Source organism: Meriones unguiculatus, chromosome 4 (assembly GCF_030254825.1).
Source record: "Meriones unguiculatus strain TT.TT164.6M chromosome 4, Bangor_MerUng_6.1, whole genome shotgun sequence".
Taxonomy (NCBI): Eukaryota; Metazoa; Chordata; class Mammalia; order Rodentia; family Muridae; genus Meriones; species Meriones unguiculatus.
The window spans coordinates 126639956-126659381 of NC_083352.1; the positions used below are offsets into that span (position 1 = coordinate 126639956).

At 44.8% G+C, this 19426-nt stretch overlaps 1 protein-coding gene across 1 annotated transcript; it reads right to left on the reverse strand.

Annotated features, from left to right (window-relative positions):
- Positions 1-447: 447 nt before the first annotated feature.
- Positions 448-7689, reverse strand: Defb115 (defensin beta 115). Its single transcript, XM_060383250.1, has 3 exons — positions 7596-7689; positions 4421-4576; positions 448-593 (listed from the first exon to the last, which is right to left on the reverse strand). The coding sequence occupies exons 1-3, from the start codon at positions 7687-7689 to the stop codon at positions 448-450; spliced, it is 396 nt and encodes a 131-aa protein (XP_060239233.1).
- Between the last annotated feature and the right edge of the window lie 11737 nt (positions 7690-19426).

Genomic DNA, 19426 nt, shown 5'->3' on the forward strand with positions numbered 1-19426 from the left:
CTTAAAGACCCTCTCTCCAAGCGACTCACATCCTAGGGGACTGAGGTTTGGAATTTAGCCTTGAGAAGACAGTGATGAAATGCCTCCTATTGCAATAGACGGGAGGATGATTGCCCAGCTGGAGTAGCAGAGGCAGGTGTGACTGTTAGTGTTGATTGTCATCTTGACAGGATCCTGTCCTAAGGGCCGAGGCTGTGGGCACGGCAGTGACGAAGTCTCTGGAGTGGGTCAACTCCAGTGTGAAGACCTGCCCCGCATGTGGGGTGGGAAGATCCCAGGCTGCCTCTCTAAAGGGAAGAGAGCAGAACGTGGGCTTTCCTCATCCCTGCTTCCTGACTGTGGACACAGCTGCCTTAAGCTCCTGATGATGTTGTTTCGGGCTATGACAGAATGAATCCCTTTTGACTGTAAGCTACAGTAAGCTTTTCCCTTCTTAAGTAGCTTTTATTAGTAATCAGGCAGTTCCGCCGTCAGCCCCAGGAACCTGTCAATAGCAAAGCACGACAGCACCAGCGCGTCATCACCAGCGCAACACCTTCCCCAGCCACCAGGAACCATGCGTTGGTGCCTGAACACGTGCTGAGCTGCGACAGCTTTACAACAGCCACAAAGCACGCATCTAACTCTTGCACATGTGCAGAGACACCTTATAAAAGGGCCCGTCAACTTTGCTCGGCCTTTTTTCTTCGTCCCGCCACTTCCACCAGAAGCTGCTTCTGCGTTCCCTTCCCTAATAGGCCTCTCACATGAGGCCTGCCTTGTAGTGTGGCTTCTTGGATTACATTGTTCAGCTCTGTCGTCTAAATCCCAACATTTGGTGCCGAAACCCAGAACAGGCTCTTTGGCGTCTGTGTTCCCCATTGTGGGGTAAATCCCCATGGCCGGGACCCTATCCCGCGCCCACCCACAGGCCCACTTTCCAGTTACTGGACCGCTCGAGGGACTGATAAAATCCCTCCCACGTTGATGTAAACAGTCCCATTTGTCCGAGAGGCTGACCTATCTCTCTGGTTCCTTGGGGAAAGGGAGTACCCTCCAACCACGGCCTTCAAGGTTATGGTTGGCCCTTCTTGCTGATCTTCAAAGAGACTGCCTTCCCTTGGGTGAATAATCGTATTCTTTTTACCGACAGGGTCTTTCGACTTTTCCTTTCCTCTCATTTATCAGACACTCTGTCAGAAAATCCTAGTACTAGGTTTGCCGTGTCTCCTTGAGGCCCCTGGCACTGCTTGTGGTGACCTGCTCTGCCAGCTTGTGCCCCTGTGCCTCTTTGTGGGGATGCCCCAAAGACTGGCAGAACTGATTCGTCTCTCCTCATTCATGGGAATCGTGTCTTCCACCATACCTACAAGCTCCTCTCTGGGATGCTTCCTCGATAATTTCACATCCCTACAGCTAGCACCTGCTTTAAGGGCCTCTAGACTTATTCGCTTCTGCAACCAAATTTGGCCTCAATTTCCTTAGATGCCAGATCCAAAGCAAAATCTTTTAAATTACTGTCAGCGGTAGGGTAAATGGAGGTTCCTATTTTCAAGTCTCTTCTTCTGTCGATGTTTGCTCTCCCAAAAAGTTTCAAATGTACACCTAAAAGAAATGTATACCTAAAGAAAAAAACTTTCTCTGTAACCTACTTAACTTTGTCTTCTGCATATATATATATATATATATATATATATATATATATATATATATATGTTCCAGTATCCTGCCAGACACAGGTGTTTCCTACATCCAAGACATTGCCAAAACAGCTACCCACAGGTGCTCCGGTCTAACCTCACAGACTGTGTCAAGCCAGACCTGCACTTTCCCTCCCAGCCACGGATGTTCTCACAGACCCTGGACAGCATCAAAACAGCCTTACTCTTCCTGGGCTTGGCCAACTTTTCACCCTTTTGATCTCTGTTGCTGCCCCAGTATCAGCAGGAAGAAGCTAAAGATGATTGATATCTTCGCCCATGATCCACTTATTATCAGCAAAAGGCTGGAATGCTGTGCTGCAGGCCCAGGACCTAGAGCAGGTTCTCCCAGCATTCTTCAGGCCCTATCTGCTGCTGGGCATGGCTGGCAACTCCACCCTCTACACTGAACTTTCAGGGCAGAGACTTCCTCTCCTCCTCACCACGTAATCTGGACATTTTGTAACTCTTACTTTTTTCCTCTCTCTCTCTCTTATCCCCTTGCATGGTGACCAAGAGCTGCTTCCAATGAACCTACATTTATATAATTTAACTTGCCTTACATAAGAAGCAGCCTAAGTTCCTCATTTTTCTAATTAAACAAAAAGGGAGGGATGTTATGTTGTGCAAGCAATTCAATTTGCCATCCCTTAGGGACCTTCAGGGTCCTGACAGTGTCCTATGTCAGCACCTGTGTCCTATGACATCATCTGGGCCAGGTACATAATCACCTGTCAGCCACTCTCCCTTCCTCTTGTTCTCTTATTCTCTTGCTCTTTTGCTCTTCCTCTCTCTTTGTCGGGGTGCCCCCTCCTCCCACCATGTCTCTGTATCTGTCTGACTCTCTTCTTCTTTCTCCTTTGCTCTCTCCCTCCATCTCCATCCAATAAACTTCCCTGGATTTAAGATCGGTTGTATGCATGGCATTTTTATATAATTACTAACAGCTTTTGTCAGGATATTTTATCAGAGCATTGGGAAAAGTAGCTAAGACAGCAGGGCAGTGATCAGGGGCCCTGGAGGACAACTTGGAAGATCTTTAGGTTGAAGTGCGTGTGTGGGATAGGCAGTAGGGACCTATGTGCTTTAGGATTGTGACTGACTGTAGGCTGATTTTCTCCACTTCCTCCCTTTGCCTGAGAAAGCAGTGTCTGCTCATGGAGGTCTGAAGAATGGAGCTCTAAAGGTATCTTGGATTAGTCATCAAGCCTGAGATTTCCATTTCGGGGATGAGTGGGAGCCACAGTTGGTAAGGAGGGCTACTGTACCCTATTGATGCCTCCAGATTTCCTCTGCACCCTTCTATGTGAGTTTGGAGACATATTGATACAGTGTATGATACAAGGAAAAGTGAGACACCCAATGACATGGGCCCAAAACATCTCTTTTTGTTCCCAAGGACCTTTCCAAGGCTAGAAGGACACTAAGGGTAGGACAAGACCATAGTGTCTATTGCAAATGACAATAATATCCCACAAGGACCCTGGGAACTGAGCATGCAAGTGTTACATACATCTTTGGAGTCTAAGCACAAGGAATAGAAGCAAGGATGGGGCCAAGGCTGGTGCATGCTAGCTTGGGAAGCCCCTGTTTGTGCTCCTGTCCATCCTGCTGCCACTGGACTCCAGCAAGGTTGTCTGCTTGATGCACTGCCGCTGGACAAACCCTGCAGTGGTTTCAAGAAAGCCTTCGCCTCACAGGCCAAACCCAGGTATTTTCTTGACATCTCAGGGAACCTGCCTCACTTCCCCAATCCAGCTGGCCTGTGAGCACCGCAGCAACTCTCTAGAGGTTGGACAATCCAAGACCCAGTCTCTAGTTCACTCTGCCATTCAAGCACTAACCCGGCTCAACCCCGCTTAGCTTCTGAGATGGGTCAAGAACATGTGCAGTCAGAGTGTTATGGCTGTAGACCCCACTCTAGACATCCCAAGGACATCCTTGGAAGGATGTAATTTGGAGGAAGGGACAACTGAGGTAAGCACTGAGAGCAGCTTGAAGGAGTGTCTGTGACACATGGGGCCTTTTCAAACTATGCAACTTCATTCGCTCTTCTGGCAAAAAGGCATCACATTCATTCCTTCCGCATAATAAGATTTCAGCAGAGGCCGAGTGGTTGGTTTGTTGTTGTTTTCTGCTTTTGCCTTCTGTCTTCTTGGGGCACGAATGGTTGCCTCCTGGTCATTGGATACCACCATCTTTGTATAGTCCACTATGACTTTGGGACTTGGGGGTAAGCCATCAATTCTGAAAGGCCATAAAGCAGAGCCTAGGGCAAAACAGTAAGCTGAAGAGGCAAGAGGAGACCTTCTGGGTCCTATTGGCCCATCCTGTCTCTTTAGGATGAGATAGTACATAAGAATCTACAGCCAAGAAACAATTTACATTCACCTGGAAACTTCCAGAAACCCAGAAGCATCCTCTCAGAGGCTCAAGGATAAAGGACTGTGATGCCACCAAGTTATGCTACAGGAGCTGATATTCAGCTGATACTATTGGTCAAGTTATCCAACCCAGACTGTTGTTAGAGGATGGACTTACAACTGGAATGAACTCTTTTCCTTCAGTGCTAGGCTCAGACCCGGGACTAGCTGCTAGGTGTTAGGTGCCGGGCCTGGTGCTCCGACCCTTTGCAGTGAACGTTAGTGAACCCCGAAGGCCCCAGCATAGGTATTGTATGTGTCACTGACTTGTCATATGACCTCTGAAGCTGAAGCTGGGGTTCTGAAGTGGATACGTACCATTCTTTTTTCTGGGTGGGATGTGGGATAATTTTGACCTTGATACTAGGAGACAGCAAAAAGTGTTTTTCCCACACCGCTCTTTCTTCTTCTCATCTACCCCACATACACGTCTGCATTTGCCCATTCCAAAGAAGCACTTTCTGAGCCATCCATCTGTCACAATGAGCAGAGAGGAGTCCTTAGCTGCGTGAAGAAGACAGCTTTGTATATCCCGAGGGTGTAGGCAGACCCATGAGAACGGTGGGTTCAGCGAGATGTTGATAACGCCAGTGTAAATTACAAATTCTCGCTTCTTGTCTTTCCCCAAGTCCTCTCCTAGGAAGTAAGTCAGACTTCTCTCTCACCAGGACACTCACACTGGAAAAAATCAAACTCGTGTTGACTTACATCTCCATGTCTGGATTCCATGAGCTGGTGTGTTGACAGTCTCTACAGTGGCCTCCCTGCTCCACTTGTCCAGAGTTTAGTGCAGTTTACAATCCATGCAAACCAAGAAAAGGCCTTTTATTCCTTCCCTTCCCCTATGCTCTAGAACAACCAGTGAAAGATTGGCAAGATTCACCTTGACCCAACAGAAAATGATGCAACTGAAAACCATAAACTTGGGATGGAGAGATAACTCAGTGGGGGGTGAAGCGCTTGGTGCATAAGAAGCGAGGCCAAGCATTTTGGGGACACTGCTTGACAAGGTTCCAGTGCCCAGGTGACCCAGTGTCTTCGCCAAGCCTCCTGGAGGCACTACTTGACTAACTTCCAGTGCCTGGACACCTTGGATTGACCCTTTACTAGCCCCGCCTTGGTGGATATTTCTGACTGTTAAAGGCCTCTTTCCAAAGGCTAGAGGTGGAATAATGTAACAAAAGCTGGTGTTAATAAAAAATAATAAAATGAATGGTGGTTCCTTGGAGAAAAAAAAACAACTGCGCAGAAAATTGAGTCTTCATAGAACCCATTTAGATTTACTGTTACGTTATTAATAAATGATATTAGTAAGCATGAAGTAGAGGATCTGAGAAAAATGTTAAAGAAAAACTTAGGGAAATTTGGAAACTGATGAGCTGTAAGTGAATCACTAGGCTTTCACGTTCAGCTTCAGACATGAGGAACCAGTATGGACAGGAGGAGATTTTGATCATGCTATTGTTGACAGACCTTGGTACCTCCCTGAAGGCAAAGTAAGCAAGCTTAGAAATGCTGATGTTCAGTCCCTTACAGGATAATAATAAAGATGGAAATCATATTAAAACGAGGTCCATGACAGAGGCACGGAGGAAAGCATTTTGCTCCCTGAACTGCCTGCCCTCCCTGAACAATCTTGTCAGACCAGGACTTTCCTGATTTTGTCGAAAGACAAAAGGACAGACCACCTTTTTGCTTAAGCAAACAAACAAACAAAACTGCACAATATTTTTAAAAATCCAAGAAAGGGATGATGTTTTTATTTTAAATATAAGAGAATAATAGAGGAAGGAAAGGAAGGATCAACTAAGGATCAAAAAGATTGAACTTTTGAAGAAAGATTAGTTTGATGTAACAGGGGGAAGGAAGTAAATTTTAATCTATTAATTCTCTGCCAACTTGAAACACAATCAAACTCAAATGGAGTCATCCTTCCTGGCATTTTTACAACTGTAAGACTTTAAAACGACACCAATCATAAGGAAGAAAACTTTGAGTTAAAAGAAAACTGACTTTATCATAATGTTAATTTTAAGTTCTTCTGAAATTTGCTCTTGGCTCACTTTGTTTTCTTATGTAACCAAGGAAGATTTAAAGCTATGCAATCAATAATTAAAGTTTCTGAGGAAATTATTTTGTGTATAAGTAAAGCTTTCAAGAGACATAAGTTGTCAGGTCAAACCACACAGAGATGGGCTTCCTCTGTGTCCCGTCTCTCATGAAAGGAAACTGAATGGCGTCCCAAGTCTGATCCTTCCTTCCCTCATCGCTCTTGCATCTACCCTCCTTCAAGCCCTTGCCTCACCTGGGGCAGGTCCCAGGCACATAAGCATAGGATGTAAGTTTAGGCAGCCAGCATCCACACTAAAGCTGAGCACAGCAGCACACATCTAACCACAAACCTGGGGGTTGAAAACAGGTAGATCGCTGGAGCTCACTGGCCAGCCAGTCTAGGCACTCTGTGAGTTCCAGGTTTAGAGAGAGTAGTGTCTCAAAAAATAAGGTGGTACCAGGCATGGTGGCCCACACCTTTAATCCCAGAGCTTGGAAGGAAAGGTGGGTGGATCTCTGGGTTCAAAGACAGCCTGGTTCACATAGTGAATTCCAGGCCAACTAGGACCGAATAGTGAGACCCATCCTAAAATAATTACTAATAAAAATAGTAACTATTACTATGTGGAGAGTGAGTAAGGAAGACAGCTGATGTTGGTCTGTTTGCTACACACACAATCCAGACTCTTCTGCCAAGACAACAGCTCCAGATCTTCAGCCTAGTATGAACCCACAGATACCCAACATCTGCCCACGCATTTCCCACCATAAGAGCAAGATGCTTCCTGCGCTTGCTTCAAGGGGGAGGTGAAGTAAGAATGCTGCCACTGTAAGGCACAGTACGGTGGAGGCCACTGAGGTGGGAGCCTGAATCAGAGCTCTGATGTTGGGGACAGAAGCACTGATGCCAGCGGGAAGATCTTGCCTGCTCTCGGCTTCGTTCTCCGGTCTCCCTCATGAGAAGCCTCACTGCAGACGCAGGCAGCCTGTAGGAAAGCTCATCCCCACCTTTCTGTCCCTCCTTCAATTTCCCCCTACCCTCTTCCATTCCTTCCTCCCTTATACTCCCTTCAGTCCTGGCTTCCCTCCTTTCTTTCCTCTGTCCCTTCGTCTGTTCCCTCCTTCTTTCCTCCCCCCAGTACTCTCTTTCCCCTCTGTTCCTCCTTTCTTCTACTCTCCTCCCTCCCTTTTTTCTTCCCTCTCTCCATCCATTCCCTCTTCATTCCCTTCACTCCTTCTTCCCAGTACTGGAGCTTATACCCAGAGCCTCACACACATTCATTCCCCAAGCAACTCCAAAGACACAAGCATAGTAAGGCTGGCTCTCTCCAGATCTCAGCAGTCCCTACAGACTATTCTTTCTGAATGCACGGGCACTTTCCCAAAGATCCTATAAGTAGGATGACTCTCCCCTCTTCCTCTTCACCACAGTTTTAGTTACCTGAGGAAGTCTGAGCCAGGACCACAAGGACGGCTAAGGTCAGGAACCAGAGCTTAACATGTCTGGAGAGGGCGGAGGAGCCAGTCGGCTGCATTCTGAATGTGCTGGGGAAACTCCAACAGCTTTTGGTTTTAATGACTGAGGTAGGGCCTAGTCATGGGCAATAAATCTGAGGAACACAGAGCGCAGCTCCTCTGACTGCCTTCTGCAGGTCGGGGCCGAAAGCAGCTCACTCAGTGTTTAGGGTCAGCTCTGGCCACCCTCGTGCAAGGGGACAGCAGGCTGCTTTGTGGACAGTGCATTGTATAGTCCCCAAGAAGTTTGCCCTGCCCCTCTTCCCAGCCTGCTTCTGCCCCACGTTCGCCATGATCAGAGCCAAGTTTTTCTAGCTCGTCTTCCCACACACTGACCTGTGAGCCTGCACACGCTGAGCACCCGATGCAGGCACTGCCAACACGGAGTGAGTGCAGGCACTGCAAACACGGAGTCCCCCGCACTGACCAGACTCACAGGGCTGGCAATAATAAAGGAGAGGACGCAGAAAAGGAGGAGAGGTTGTGTTGGGGTACAGGGGATGGGTGGGAAGGGGCCTGGGGTGGAAAGGATCAAGATACACTGTTTACATGTGCTTAAATATCAAACAATAAATAAAAGCACTCCTTTGAAAAAGCATTGATGGAGCAGGCAGGTGGGCTGTCGATGTCACTCAACTGGCAGAGCTGGCCTGGCAGGAGGGGCCAAACCTTCAGCGCCATTCCAGCACTGGGGAGGCAGGTGAAGGCAGGAAAAGCAGAACTTCAGGATCATCCTCAACTGTGGTGTGAGCTGAGGGCCAGCCTGAGCTACATAAGGGCCTGTAGCCAAATAAAGAGCAGAAGGAGGAAGATGGAGAGTAAGCAATGTATGACCTTTCTGCCTACCCTCAGACCGCAGAGTTACCATTCCTTAGCTAAGAAAATGTGAGCGTGGAGTGTGGAAGAGAATTCTACAGGGTCAAAGGGCTAGCAGGGAAGAAACGAGTTGGGTGCTGTGTGTGTGTGTGTGTGTGTGTGTGTGTGGTTATGGGGTGGGTGTTTGTGTGTAGTCACGGTGTGAGTACGTGTGTGGTCACGTTGCGTCCGTGCAGTGTATTGTAGTGCAGTTCCGATGGAGTAGTTGAGAGAGGAGAGTATGAGGAAGTGACTTGACATTAAATGGAGCCTGAATGCCCTGAGGACTGAGCTTGATCCACCTCAGCATCTAGAATCTTCCAGGCAGAGAGAACAGCGAGGGCCAAGCCCCAAGGCAGGGAGGCGCACGGGTTCTGCCGAGAGCGTGGAGTGGAAAGCGGCTGCAGCAGAACACCTGAGGAGGAAGAGATGAGGCAAAACCCGAGAAATGGGAGGGCGGCCTGCCTTCCAGCTGCGGGGTGGGGGCACTGTAAAGTGACGTTTCAAATCTGACTCCATTTTCCCTGTCTGACTCGTCTGGGCTGAATGGCATGCCCCTGGCGAGAGCTGGTGGCACGGGCCCTGCGGCCTGTAGGGGGCACAGGAAAGCACGCAGGGCACAAACCAGAGGCTGCGCGTGGTGCTGTTTTCTGTAATGCTGCTCACGCCCGCAAACTGGGTGTGCTACCTTTAGGAAAATAAATGGAGGATCAGGCCGTAGGTGACACCGTGGGAGGGGGGGTTGTCAGGTGAAATACTACCTAAGCTTGGTGGGGGAGGGGAATGCTAACCATCATTCTGTGGAACTGAAGCTCAGAGAAGGCAACTGTCTCTCTTGGGGACACACAGTTGCCGCGCTCCTTTCCAGTCACTCCTCACTGTTTGTTATCTCCAGATACTGACTGGTTTTTCATCTCCACAAGTTGGTGGTTTTGAGGATGCTGAGCGGGTGGATTCCTAGCGTGCGGACTTCTTAGGTTGCTTTTCTGATTCTCAGCTTCTTCCTTTCGATGCTGAGTGACATCCGTACTGCACAATGCTCGTGTAGTATCTTCCAGGATGTAGGTGCTATTTCTCACCTTTTGGTTTTCAAGACAGCGTCTCCCTGTAGTAGCTCAGGCTGGCCCTCAACTGGCTATGTAACCTCAGCTGGCCTCAGTCTCTCCATCCCGGGTCTTGAGCTCCCCAGTGCTCACTTGTGCACCCCACACCCAAATGTCATTTCTCCCTGTTTAAATCCTAGAATACTGTGTCTCTTTTTGGCCTTAGGCTGTACTTCTTTCCTAGTTAATGCTGTTAGACATCTTCCAAGTATTTCTTGCTATCCATAACTTCCTCGGCTAAATATTATTGTCTTATGCCCATTTTCTACATGGGATGTTTTTAGTTGCTTAATTTCCAAGCCCTTTTTGTCTTTCACATAGTTCTTTACATAGCTCTGTACATAGTTTGAAAACAATTTCTCTGTCTTTAGTTTTCCTTTAAGTTCATTCAAAAGTGTGCTCCATCTTTTTTTAAATTTCATTTATTTATTATTCATTACAAATTATTTACTTTGTATCCCTGCTGTAGCCCCCTTCCTTGTCTCCTCCCAGTCCCACCATCCCTGTCTCATCTCCCCCTATGCTCCTTCCCTAATCCACTGATAAGGGAGGACCTCCTCCCCTTTTATCTGACCTTAGCCTATCAGATCTCATCAGAACTGGCTGCATCATCTTCTTCTGTGGCCTGGCAAGGCTGCACCTTCAGGGGGAGGTGATCAAAGAACCAGCCACTGAGTTCATGTCAGAGAGAGCTCCTGTTCCCCTTACTAGGCAACCCACTTGAATGCTGAGCTGCCATGGGTTACATCTGAGCAGAGGGTCTAGGACCTCTGCATGAGTGGTCCTTGGTTGGAGTACTGGCCTCTGCAGGCCCCCCTGGGCCCCAATTTTTTTTTTCTATGTTGGTCTCCTTGTGGAGCTTCTGTCCCCTCCAGATTTTTCTATCTCCTCCTTCTTCCATAAAATTTCCTGCACTCTGCCCAAAGTTGGAAACAACCTAGATGTCCCTCAACCAAGGAATGGATACAGAAAGTGTGGTACATTTACACAATGGAGTACTACTCAGCAATTAAAAAACAAGGAAATCATGAAATTTGTAGGCAAATGGTGGGAACTAGAAAGGATCATCCTGAGTGAGGTATCCCGGAAGCAGAAAGACACACTACTAAGTGGATTTAGACATACACTATAGGATAAACATACTAAGAGCTATAGCCCTAAAAAAAAAAAAGCCAAACAAGGAGGACCCTAGGGAAGATGTTTAATCCTCATTCAGAAAGGCAAACAGGATAGACATCAGAAGTGGGAGAAGACAGGGAACAGGACAGGAGCATACCACAGAGGGCCTCTGAAAGACTCTACCCAGCAGGGGTATCAAAGCAGATGCTGAGACTCACAGCCAAATTTTGGATGTGCACCATCTTTAATCCTAGCTCTCAGGATGCAGAGGCAGGCATATTTCAGTGAGTTTGAGCCCAGCCTGATCTACATAATGAGTTCCAGGTCACCTAAGGTAACAGAGTGAAACATTCTTTTAAAAATTATATATATATATACTATCTTCATGACATAATTACAATTTTTTATTATTGACTTGTAGTTTTATCTAATTGTGATAAGAAAATATGTAGAATATCATTTTAATTCATTTGTCAGTATTACTTTTGTAGCTTAATGTACAGCATATTCTACAGGAAGTTCCATGTGAGTGAAAGGGTCTATTCTGAATGTACTGGGTAGTTCTGTGATGTCTGTATCTGATATCCAGAGCACCTCACTTCTACTGCTTCTGCATTTATCTGTCTGGTTAATGTGCCCACTACTGAGAGTGGAGTGCTGAAATCCCTCACTGTTATTGGACTGAAGCATATCTCTCTTTCCTTTTTGGTCTATTTTATAGAATTGAGCACTCTGCATTAGGTACACAGAGACTTGTAATAATTGTATCTTTTGTTGAATTGCTCCTTCAGTCATTAGAGGATGGCCTTCTTTGTCTCTTCCTAATATTTTTTTATCCCAGAATTTTTTTTATTAGGTAGAAGTATAGCTACCCCTGCTTGCTTTAAGTTTTCATTTTCTTAGAATACCATTTTCTCTTTCTGTCCATCAGGACACATTTCTGTTGGTGAGGTGAGTTTCTGGAAGGCTGCATGTGGTTGGATTATATTTCTTTATCCGTTTGCCTGCTCTGTTCCTTTTATTTATTTATTTATTTATTTATTTGGTCTGTTCCTTTTAATTGGAGAATTTAGTCTGTTTGCATTTAAGTTTATGATCAACAGGTAAGGATATCTCAACGTTATTTTGTTGATTGTATTTTTTGCACATCTTTGCTGGTTTTGTTCCTGCTCTTGCTCCCCTGTGAAGTTTGGTGTTTTGTTGCTTAGTTAGTATTTGTATCTGCCTTTCTAGTGACAACTGTATTTTCATATACATCCAACTTTACTTAAGTATCTCCTGTAAGTCTAGTCCCATGGATTCTCTTACTGCCTTGAAAGGTCTTCATCTCTGAAAGACAGTCTTGCTTTGTGTAATAATCTTGGTGGGCAGCTGTTTTCTTTCAGGATATGGACTCTGACATTCCGTTCTCCCCTGGGCTATACAATTCTAAAGAAATCTGCTGTTAGTCTGATAGGAATGTTTTTAAAAGTGACTTGGGTTTTTCCTTTGCATATTAATTTTTTTCCTTAAAAAAGTATTTATTTATTTTTATTTAAATTGTACTAGTGTTTTGCCTTCATGTATTTATCCACTGTGCACTGTGGGCACACCTGGTGCTAGTGGAAGCCAGAAGAGGATTACACATCTCCCGGAACTGGGGTTATAGCCAGTTGTGAAACACCACGGAGGTGCTGGCAACTGAACCCAGATCCTCTGCTCTTATCCACTGAGCTGTCCCCAGCCCCTGCCTTCCACTCTTGGTGTTTTGACTGAAAGAAGCTGTGATGAAGATCTTTCATAGTCATGAGTGCTAGGTTTCTGTAAGCTTTCTGCACACAGACGTCCACATTTCCTGAAGACTGAGGAATTTTTCTGGTATTGTTTCACTGAGTAGGCTCTTTCTTTTAAAGCCCTCAGCTTCTTTTTCTTCTTGCCTTTAGATATTCCCCCAAACGAAGGTGTTTGTCCATTTGATGGCTTCCCACAGGTCTTGGTAATCTCTTCATTGATGTGTTACTTGACTTTTGTGTGATTGTGACCAAAAGACCTGACAAAAACAATGTACGGGAAGGAAGACTGATTCTGACCCAGGTTCTAGAGCACCCCAGTATGTAAGAGCAGAAAAGGCAGAGCACAGCTCTCACAGCAGTGGGACGTGTGACAGAGGCCTCCCATCACAGAGACAGGAAACAGAGTGTGGGGCTGGAAACGTGGGCCAGGCTAACCTTCCGAAGCATACCTCTAGTCATGTGCGGTGCCATCTAGACCTCTCAGCTTAGGGCTCTGGCCAGGGATGAGGCATTCAAAACAGGAACTGTGAAGATTCAAGCTTTGGTGGATCATCCATCTTTGTTTTCACTTTTTTTTTTCTTTTGTGTGATTGTGACATTTTGTCTTCAAATTTAGGTATTCTTTCTTCTCTTTGAGCTGGTTTGTTGATGATACCTGCAGCCATGTTCATTGTTCTCTTTATGAAGACTTCATTTCCAAGGCTCCTTTTACAGAAATCTCTCTGTGTGAAATTCCTTGTTTGTACGTCTTCTTGATGTTGTTAAGCTTTTTCTGTTTCTCTTGAGCTCTCTCTGAGCTCTTCTGTAGCCATTTAAAGCTGTGGTTCAAAACCTGCAAGTCACGACTCCTTTGTGGTTAATGATTCTTTCACAAGGGTCACCTAAGACCTTTGGGAAACACAGATACTTGCATTATAATTCATAACAGTAGCAAAAAAATAATAATTTTATGGTTGGGGGTCTCCACAGCATGAAGAACTTGTATTAAAGGGTCACAACATTAAGAAGGTTGAGAACCACTGATTTAAAGCTTTTAAATTAGAGTGATCTACACCGTAACCTTTGAACTGTTTATTTCCTGTTTATTACTGTCTGCTATGGAGAGTAATCTTATTCTAGAAGCTTCATGTTACTTTTTCCATGATTTTACCTCTACATTTAGATCTGCATATCAGGTGGGTGTTCTATCTCCACTACTTTTTTCTTCATTTATTTCTTTTTATGGCTACAGTGCTTTGCCTGCATGGCATGTCTGTGCACTATATGTGTGTGTGTGTGTGTGTGTGTGTGTGTGTGTGTGTGTGTGTATACAGTGCACACAGAGGCCAGAAGTGGGCATCAGATTCTATGAGTCTACAGATGGTTTTGTGGGCTCTGAGAATCAAACCTGGGTCCTCCAGAAGAGCAGCCAGTGCTCTTAACTCTTTAGCCATCTCTCCAGCCCCTTCTTAGGAAGCCACTTTCTTTTGGGGATGCATCTGATGGTTTTATCTTGCATTCATTCAACTATTAGTGAGCTTAACATCCCTTTACATTTATTAAATATTCTTATGTCTTCTTTGGAAAATTGCCTCTTCAGATCTGAGGCACATCTGCTCAACTAAAAGCATCTAGGCTTGAATATTTATTTCATGGAAGATTGAAAACTGTTAATTTAGTTTTTTGAGTCAAGGACAGGATTGTTCGGGTAACCTATTTCGCTGTCAGGGTGTTTGATGTCTTTCAAGGGCCTGGTTCATCTCGCCTCTTAATAAACATTGTGAGTATAATTCTACATTCCGTTTCTGCACTCTCCCCGCAAACGGGGTTGGTACTTGCGATCTTCCAGTCCATATGGTGACAGTCTGAGTCCTTCTTCACTGCTTGGAACAGCTGGGAGTTCATTTGTCAGATCTTCCAGGGCTTGTCTTTTGTTTTAATTGGCTCATCTCTGCAGGTGTCCTGTTTTCAGTGTCATGATAGTTAGCTCTTTATATTTCATTTCTTCTACTCATTTCAGGCTTAATTTTCTCTTATGATAAAATTTTGGATTTGGGTTTTTTAAATGTCTCTTCTGAAAACAAAACAAATGAACCAACAACAGCAACAACAACCATAAGCCAGACACAGTGGCATATGCCTTTCAAATCAGGCAGATCTCTATGAGTTCGAGGCCAGCCTGGTCTACATAGTGAGTTTCAGGACAGCCACCGCTATGTAGAGACTATATCTTAAGTAGGCAAAAATAAAATATAAGTTAATAAAAATATTTCTCCTTTCCCAAAATACTGTTTCTTATTTATTTCTTTGAACAAGTGGGGTTAATGGGAATGTGGAATGAAGAAAAGACAATCACAGTAAAACCTGTTTTTCTATTTTGACTCCCAATTCCCGATCCCTCCTGTTTAATAATCCATGGATTCTGGGCTCGGAAGGCTTGTTTGTTTCTTTGTTTGTCTCTTTTGCACCTTCCTTCTCTCATGCTGGGCTAGCACCCAGAGGAAAGGCAAACGCTTTGCTACACACTATGATCTAGTCCGCCACAGCGGTGACGGCACACACCATTCTCCTGCTGTCGGATGCATGCAGGGTCCTGCACATGGAAAGAAAAGACACTGACCTCATCTAGGCTTCAGGGAAACTCCCTCAAACCATCTAGGATCATATCTTGCCTCTTAAGTGTTTCTTGCACAAAACAGCTCATTTACCTTTAACACTTCATTTACCTTTAATAATCTCTAGTGCTGGGCACGATTGTGCCATGCAAACCAGTGATCTGACAGTCACAATGGCAAGACATTCTTACCTTCTCCGGTTCATCACTCACAACACCAATAAAGGTGAAGACCTAGATCCTCTTGCTCGATAAAGCATCTGGGTTCCTCTGGACATAAAGTAGTCTTTCTCTGGAGCCATGATTTTACCAGCGCTGACCTTCGTTATCTGTGGGTTGCTAACTCAGGTGACCAAAGGTAATGGGACCTTAGAAAATGGGGGTGGTGGAGTCAGGGTGAGCTCTTGAAGGAAACCTACATGCCCTGTGCTGATGACCTTGGCGGTGGTGGGAAGCGTCGTTCAGGAAGAACCTGGGATCAGTGGAGGAGAGGGCACGGTGTTGTTCTGGTAGCCCTTGCCCCTGCTCTCTGCAATTCTTCTGTCATGGGGACCTCTGAGATGAGTCTCCAGGAGGCAAGAATCTCCTCTACGCTCTGCGCTGTCCTGCAGATCTCTCTGTGCAAACGCTCAGTGTCAGCTTGACACTCTCCCCACACCTCTGCAGCTACTGTATGGCCATGTCCTGCTGCACAGACCCTTCTCTCCATCCGGAACCCTTCTCAGTCTTGAGAGTGCTACCAGAGGGAAGCTCTCACTTCATGGTCTTAGATGCAGTAAACAAGTCCCCACTGCAAGTTCTGTAGAGCTGTTTTGTGCAAGAAACACTAAGTTTGTGATCAATAAAAGGGTAAAGATGTGGTGGGAAGACGTGGCCTCTGATTTCAATATGAAGTGCTTATCCGCATTTTTTAGACACTGGTAGTTTTGGTTTCCTGTTTTTATTGAAAAAAAAATGTTCGCCATTGGTTTATGCATTTAAAAAAACAACACAACTAGTCTAAGCAAAAGGAACATATGCTCCAACCCCAAAACCCTGGTTCAGTCTTCCCTTCAGGATCAAGCAGGGCTGCTGGTTTGCTCCAGTAGATCTGAATCTATTTACTTGCTTGTCCCATACAGACTTCTAAAAACTCAGCTGTAAATGAACCGTGAGGATTGTTCCACAAATGTAGGAGTGCACCTTGGGGACTTATTTTTAAGACCAGATCTTGCATGTTGACTAGGCTGGCTTCAAGCGTGCAGTCTTCCTGTGTCAGCTTTCCTAGTCTTGGGATTGCAGCCATGTGCCACCACACCCACATGAGACTTCTTAGTAATACATGGCCCCTCTTCATTGTAATTCGCAGGCAAACTTTGAGGAAAGTAGGATTTCTTCAGTTTACTTAACTGCTTCACTGCCGCTGAAACACAACTCTTTATCACCAACAATTCCAAAAGAAAAACTTGTAAACAAATGTATGTTTTTTCCATTTGTGAGCAAGAGAGAGGAAAGAGAGAAAGAGAGAGAGATCCATCAAAGGCTTCTTTTTCAGCTTCCCGGTGACTCATTCACATGCTTTCTATTTTAATATTCCAAGATTACAATCTGTTAAGTGAAATGCTGTCTCCTAGTGGTTGGACTCGGCTGCTGTGGCTGTGAGTCTGAATACATGCTCCACCAGATTTCTGAACCCCTACCTGTTGATTTTTTAAGAGCCTTCATGTACTAAGAAAACAGATTCATTGAATTTAAAAGTGATGCAATCTACTTACAAAGACTCTTTTCTCTTCCATAAATAATGTCTTGGATTTATAAAATTTCACTAAATAGATGCATAGCCAAGGATGACTTTGAATTTCTGATTTTCCTGTCTCCACCTGCAGAATGCTAGGATTTCAGATGTTCAACACAAGCTCAGTTGTAGATGTGAGCGAGGACTGACGGATAAGTCTCACTTAACTGGTCTCTTGATATTGAAACTTAGCAGAGCTTAATCTTGCCTCCTTTCCTATCATAGTATTCCATGGCTTCAACTTCAGCTATTATCTATAAGCATTGATTCTGACATCCATATTTGTAGTTGAGACCTTTCTTCTGAGTTCCTACTGCCTCCTTGACTCCCTGAGTTTATCATGTTATGTGCTCCAAAGTAAATTCTTGACCCCACCATTTCTACTGTTTGTCAGTTCTTTATTCTTCTGTGAACAGCACGTGCCTCCATCCACCTTCACAGTTCAGAAATCCAGCAGTCGTCTTTGATGTCTCCATTTGTTGTTTTTCTTACCTTGTATCCAGACCTTAGGTACCTACAGCATCATCCCAGTTACAGCAGCCATTAGGTTGACCTGGAAGAGCTCCTACCATATCTGCATAATCTCACTCTTTCCTGTTTATCAACGAGGTTCCCAGCACTGACTAACCTTGAACAAAGTTAAGCCAATGAGCTCTCGTTATTTTTCTGAATAAACTAAGAACAGTTAATTTGTAAAGGGATGTGGGTCTGACGCTGCTACCTCACATTATTTTCTACCTTGTGACCTCTGGACTTTGCACATCATACTTCAGACCCATGCCTACAGCCTTTTACATACACTCAGCAGCTTCTTCTGCATAGACCAAGAATCACTGTTTCTTTTCTGAAGCAATCTTTGCCTCCTGGAGACATTTCCTGCTTGCTTTCATCCTTCTTAAGGGTTTAGGTGGGCCAGGTGGTGGTGGCACATGCCTTTAGTCCCAGGGCTCAGGAGGCAGAGGCAGGCAGATCTCTGTGAGTTTGAGGCCAGCCTGGTCTACAGAGTGAGTTCCAGTATAGCCAACGCTATACAAAGAAACCCTGTGTTGAAAAACCAAAACCCAAACACAAATTAAAAAAAAAAAAAAAGAGTCTAGGTGGTACACACCTTTGATTCCAGCACTTGAGAGGCAGAGGCAGTTGGATCTCTGTGTTTGAAGCCATCCTGGTCTACAGAGCAAGTTCCAGGACAGCCAGGGTTACACAGAGAAACCCTGTCTCAAAAAATCAAAACAACAAATAGAAAGTCTAGGTTTACATAAAAGATCCAAATGTGACCTCTCTCAGTCTCTCTCTCTGTCTCTCTCTCTCTGTCTGTCTGTCTCTCTCTCTGCCTCTCTCTCTCTCTGCCTCTCTCTCTCTCTCTCTCTCTCTGATATGTGCCCTCACACCTGGCTTCTACTGTATGATCTTGAGGGCACATAAGATATCACAATTTTAGTAGGTTTTGTGTTTTGTCTGTCTCTCTCAGTGTCTTTTAGGATTTGTCATGGCGTTAGTCTAGAAGGCAGAGGTAAATTTTTGATTGACTGAAAGTTATATTTATGCTAGAATCAAAATTTTATTTACTTTTTCTTTCCTGCAGCTGGCTGGCCACTTGTCTGGTCCAAAGAAAAATGCTGGAAGGATGATCTGGGATACTGCAGAACCCGCTGTCTAGACAATGAACGGTACATCCTTCTGTGTAGGAACAAAGACTCCTGCTGCATTCGCCTCTCACTGGCACCGAAACTCTCACTGCCCATACCTCCCTCTACCTCAGTGACATATCAGAATCCCGTTACTATTTCACTGAGAATCAGATTTAATGATGATGTAACTATTCGTGGAGAAATCACTGAAGGAACCACAAACACTCTTACCAGTGCCGGACCCTAATCTGAGCCTGTGAATTCAGTGTATCCCACCTTTCTATGAACACACCCCATTCCGAGACCACTAGACCATCACCCTGATGCCTAATACTGCACTTAAATAGTTGGTCTCCTTTGTGTCTGGGATAACTATAAACACTTTCCAGAATAACAACAAGGAGCCAATGTAACCAGTCTTGGCTTGTATCAGAAATTGTATAACAGTGAGTATATAAGTAAGTGCTAAAGCCAGGACACAAGCCAAATATTTTTGTTGTTTTTTTTTTTTTTTTTTTTTTTTTGGTTTTGGGTTTTGTTTTGTCTTGTTTTTAAAATATGCTTACATTCCTTACCTATGTTCTTTTGATTTATTAAAATATATGGGCTAGTTTCACTGGCATATCTGTGTTTTGTTATTATTTTAATTGTAGATGTGTGTACTTTTCATATCTATTTTATTTGGGTTTCTTAATGCTGCTACCTCCCTTCCAACCCCCTGGCCCTTGGTAGGAGAGAAAGAAGGTTAGAAAAGAAGGGGACGTGGACTTCTTTAGACTTAGTTCCTTGGGGCAATTCCAGTCTTCCTAGTTGGTTGTCAGGACACTCAACAGTCCAACAAACCAGCAACAGCAAACCAGCAAACATAGCATTTAATTGTACATATTTATGGACTATCGTACGATAATTC

Bases quoted from the DNA above. Each gene is read 5' to 3' on its own strand.
- Defb115 (XM_060383250.1), bottom strand. From the start codon at position 7,689: ATGCAGCCGACTGGCTCCTCCGCCCTCTCCAGACATGTTAAGCTCTGG. The intron at 4,577-7,595 runs GTAACTAAAACT...TCATTGTGACAG, and splicing joins CCTGGCTCAGACTTCCTCAG to ATGGATGGCTCAGAAAGTGC. The intron at 594-4,420 runs GTACGTATCCAC...GCTGTTGTAAAG, and splicing joins CCCACCCAGAAAAAAGAATG to CTGTCGCAGCTCAGCACGTG.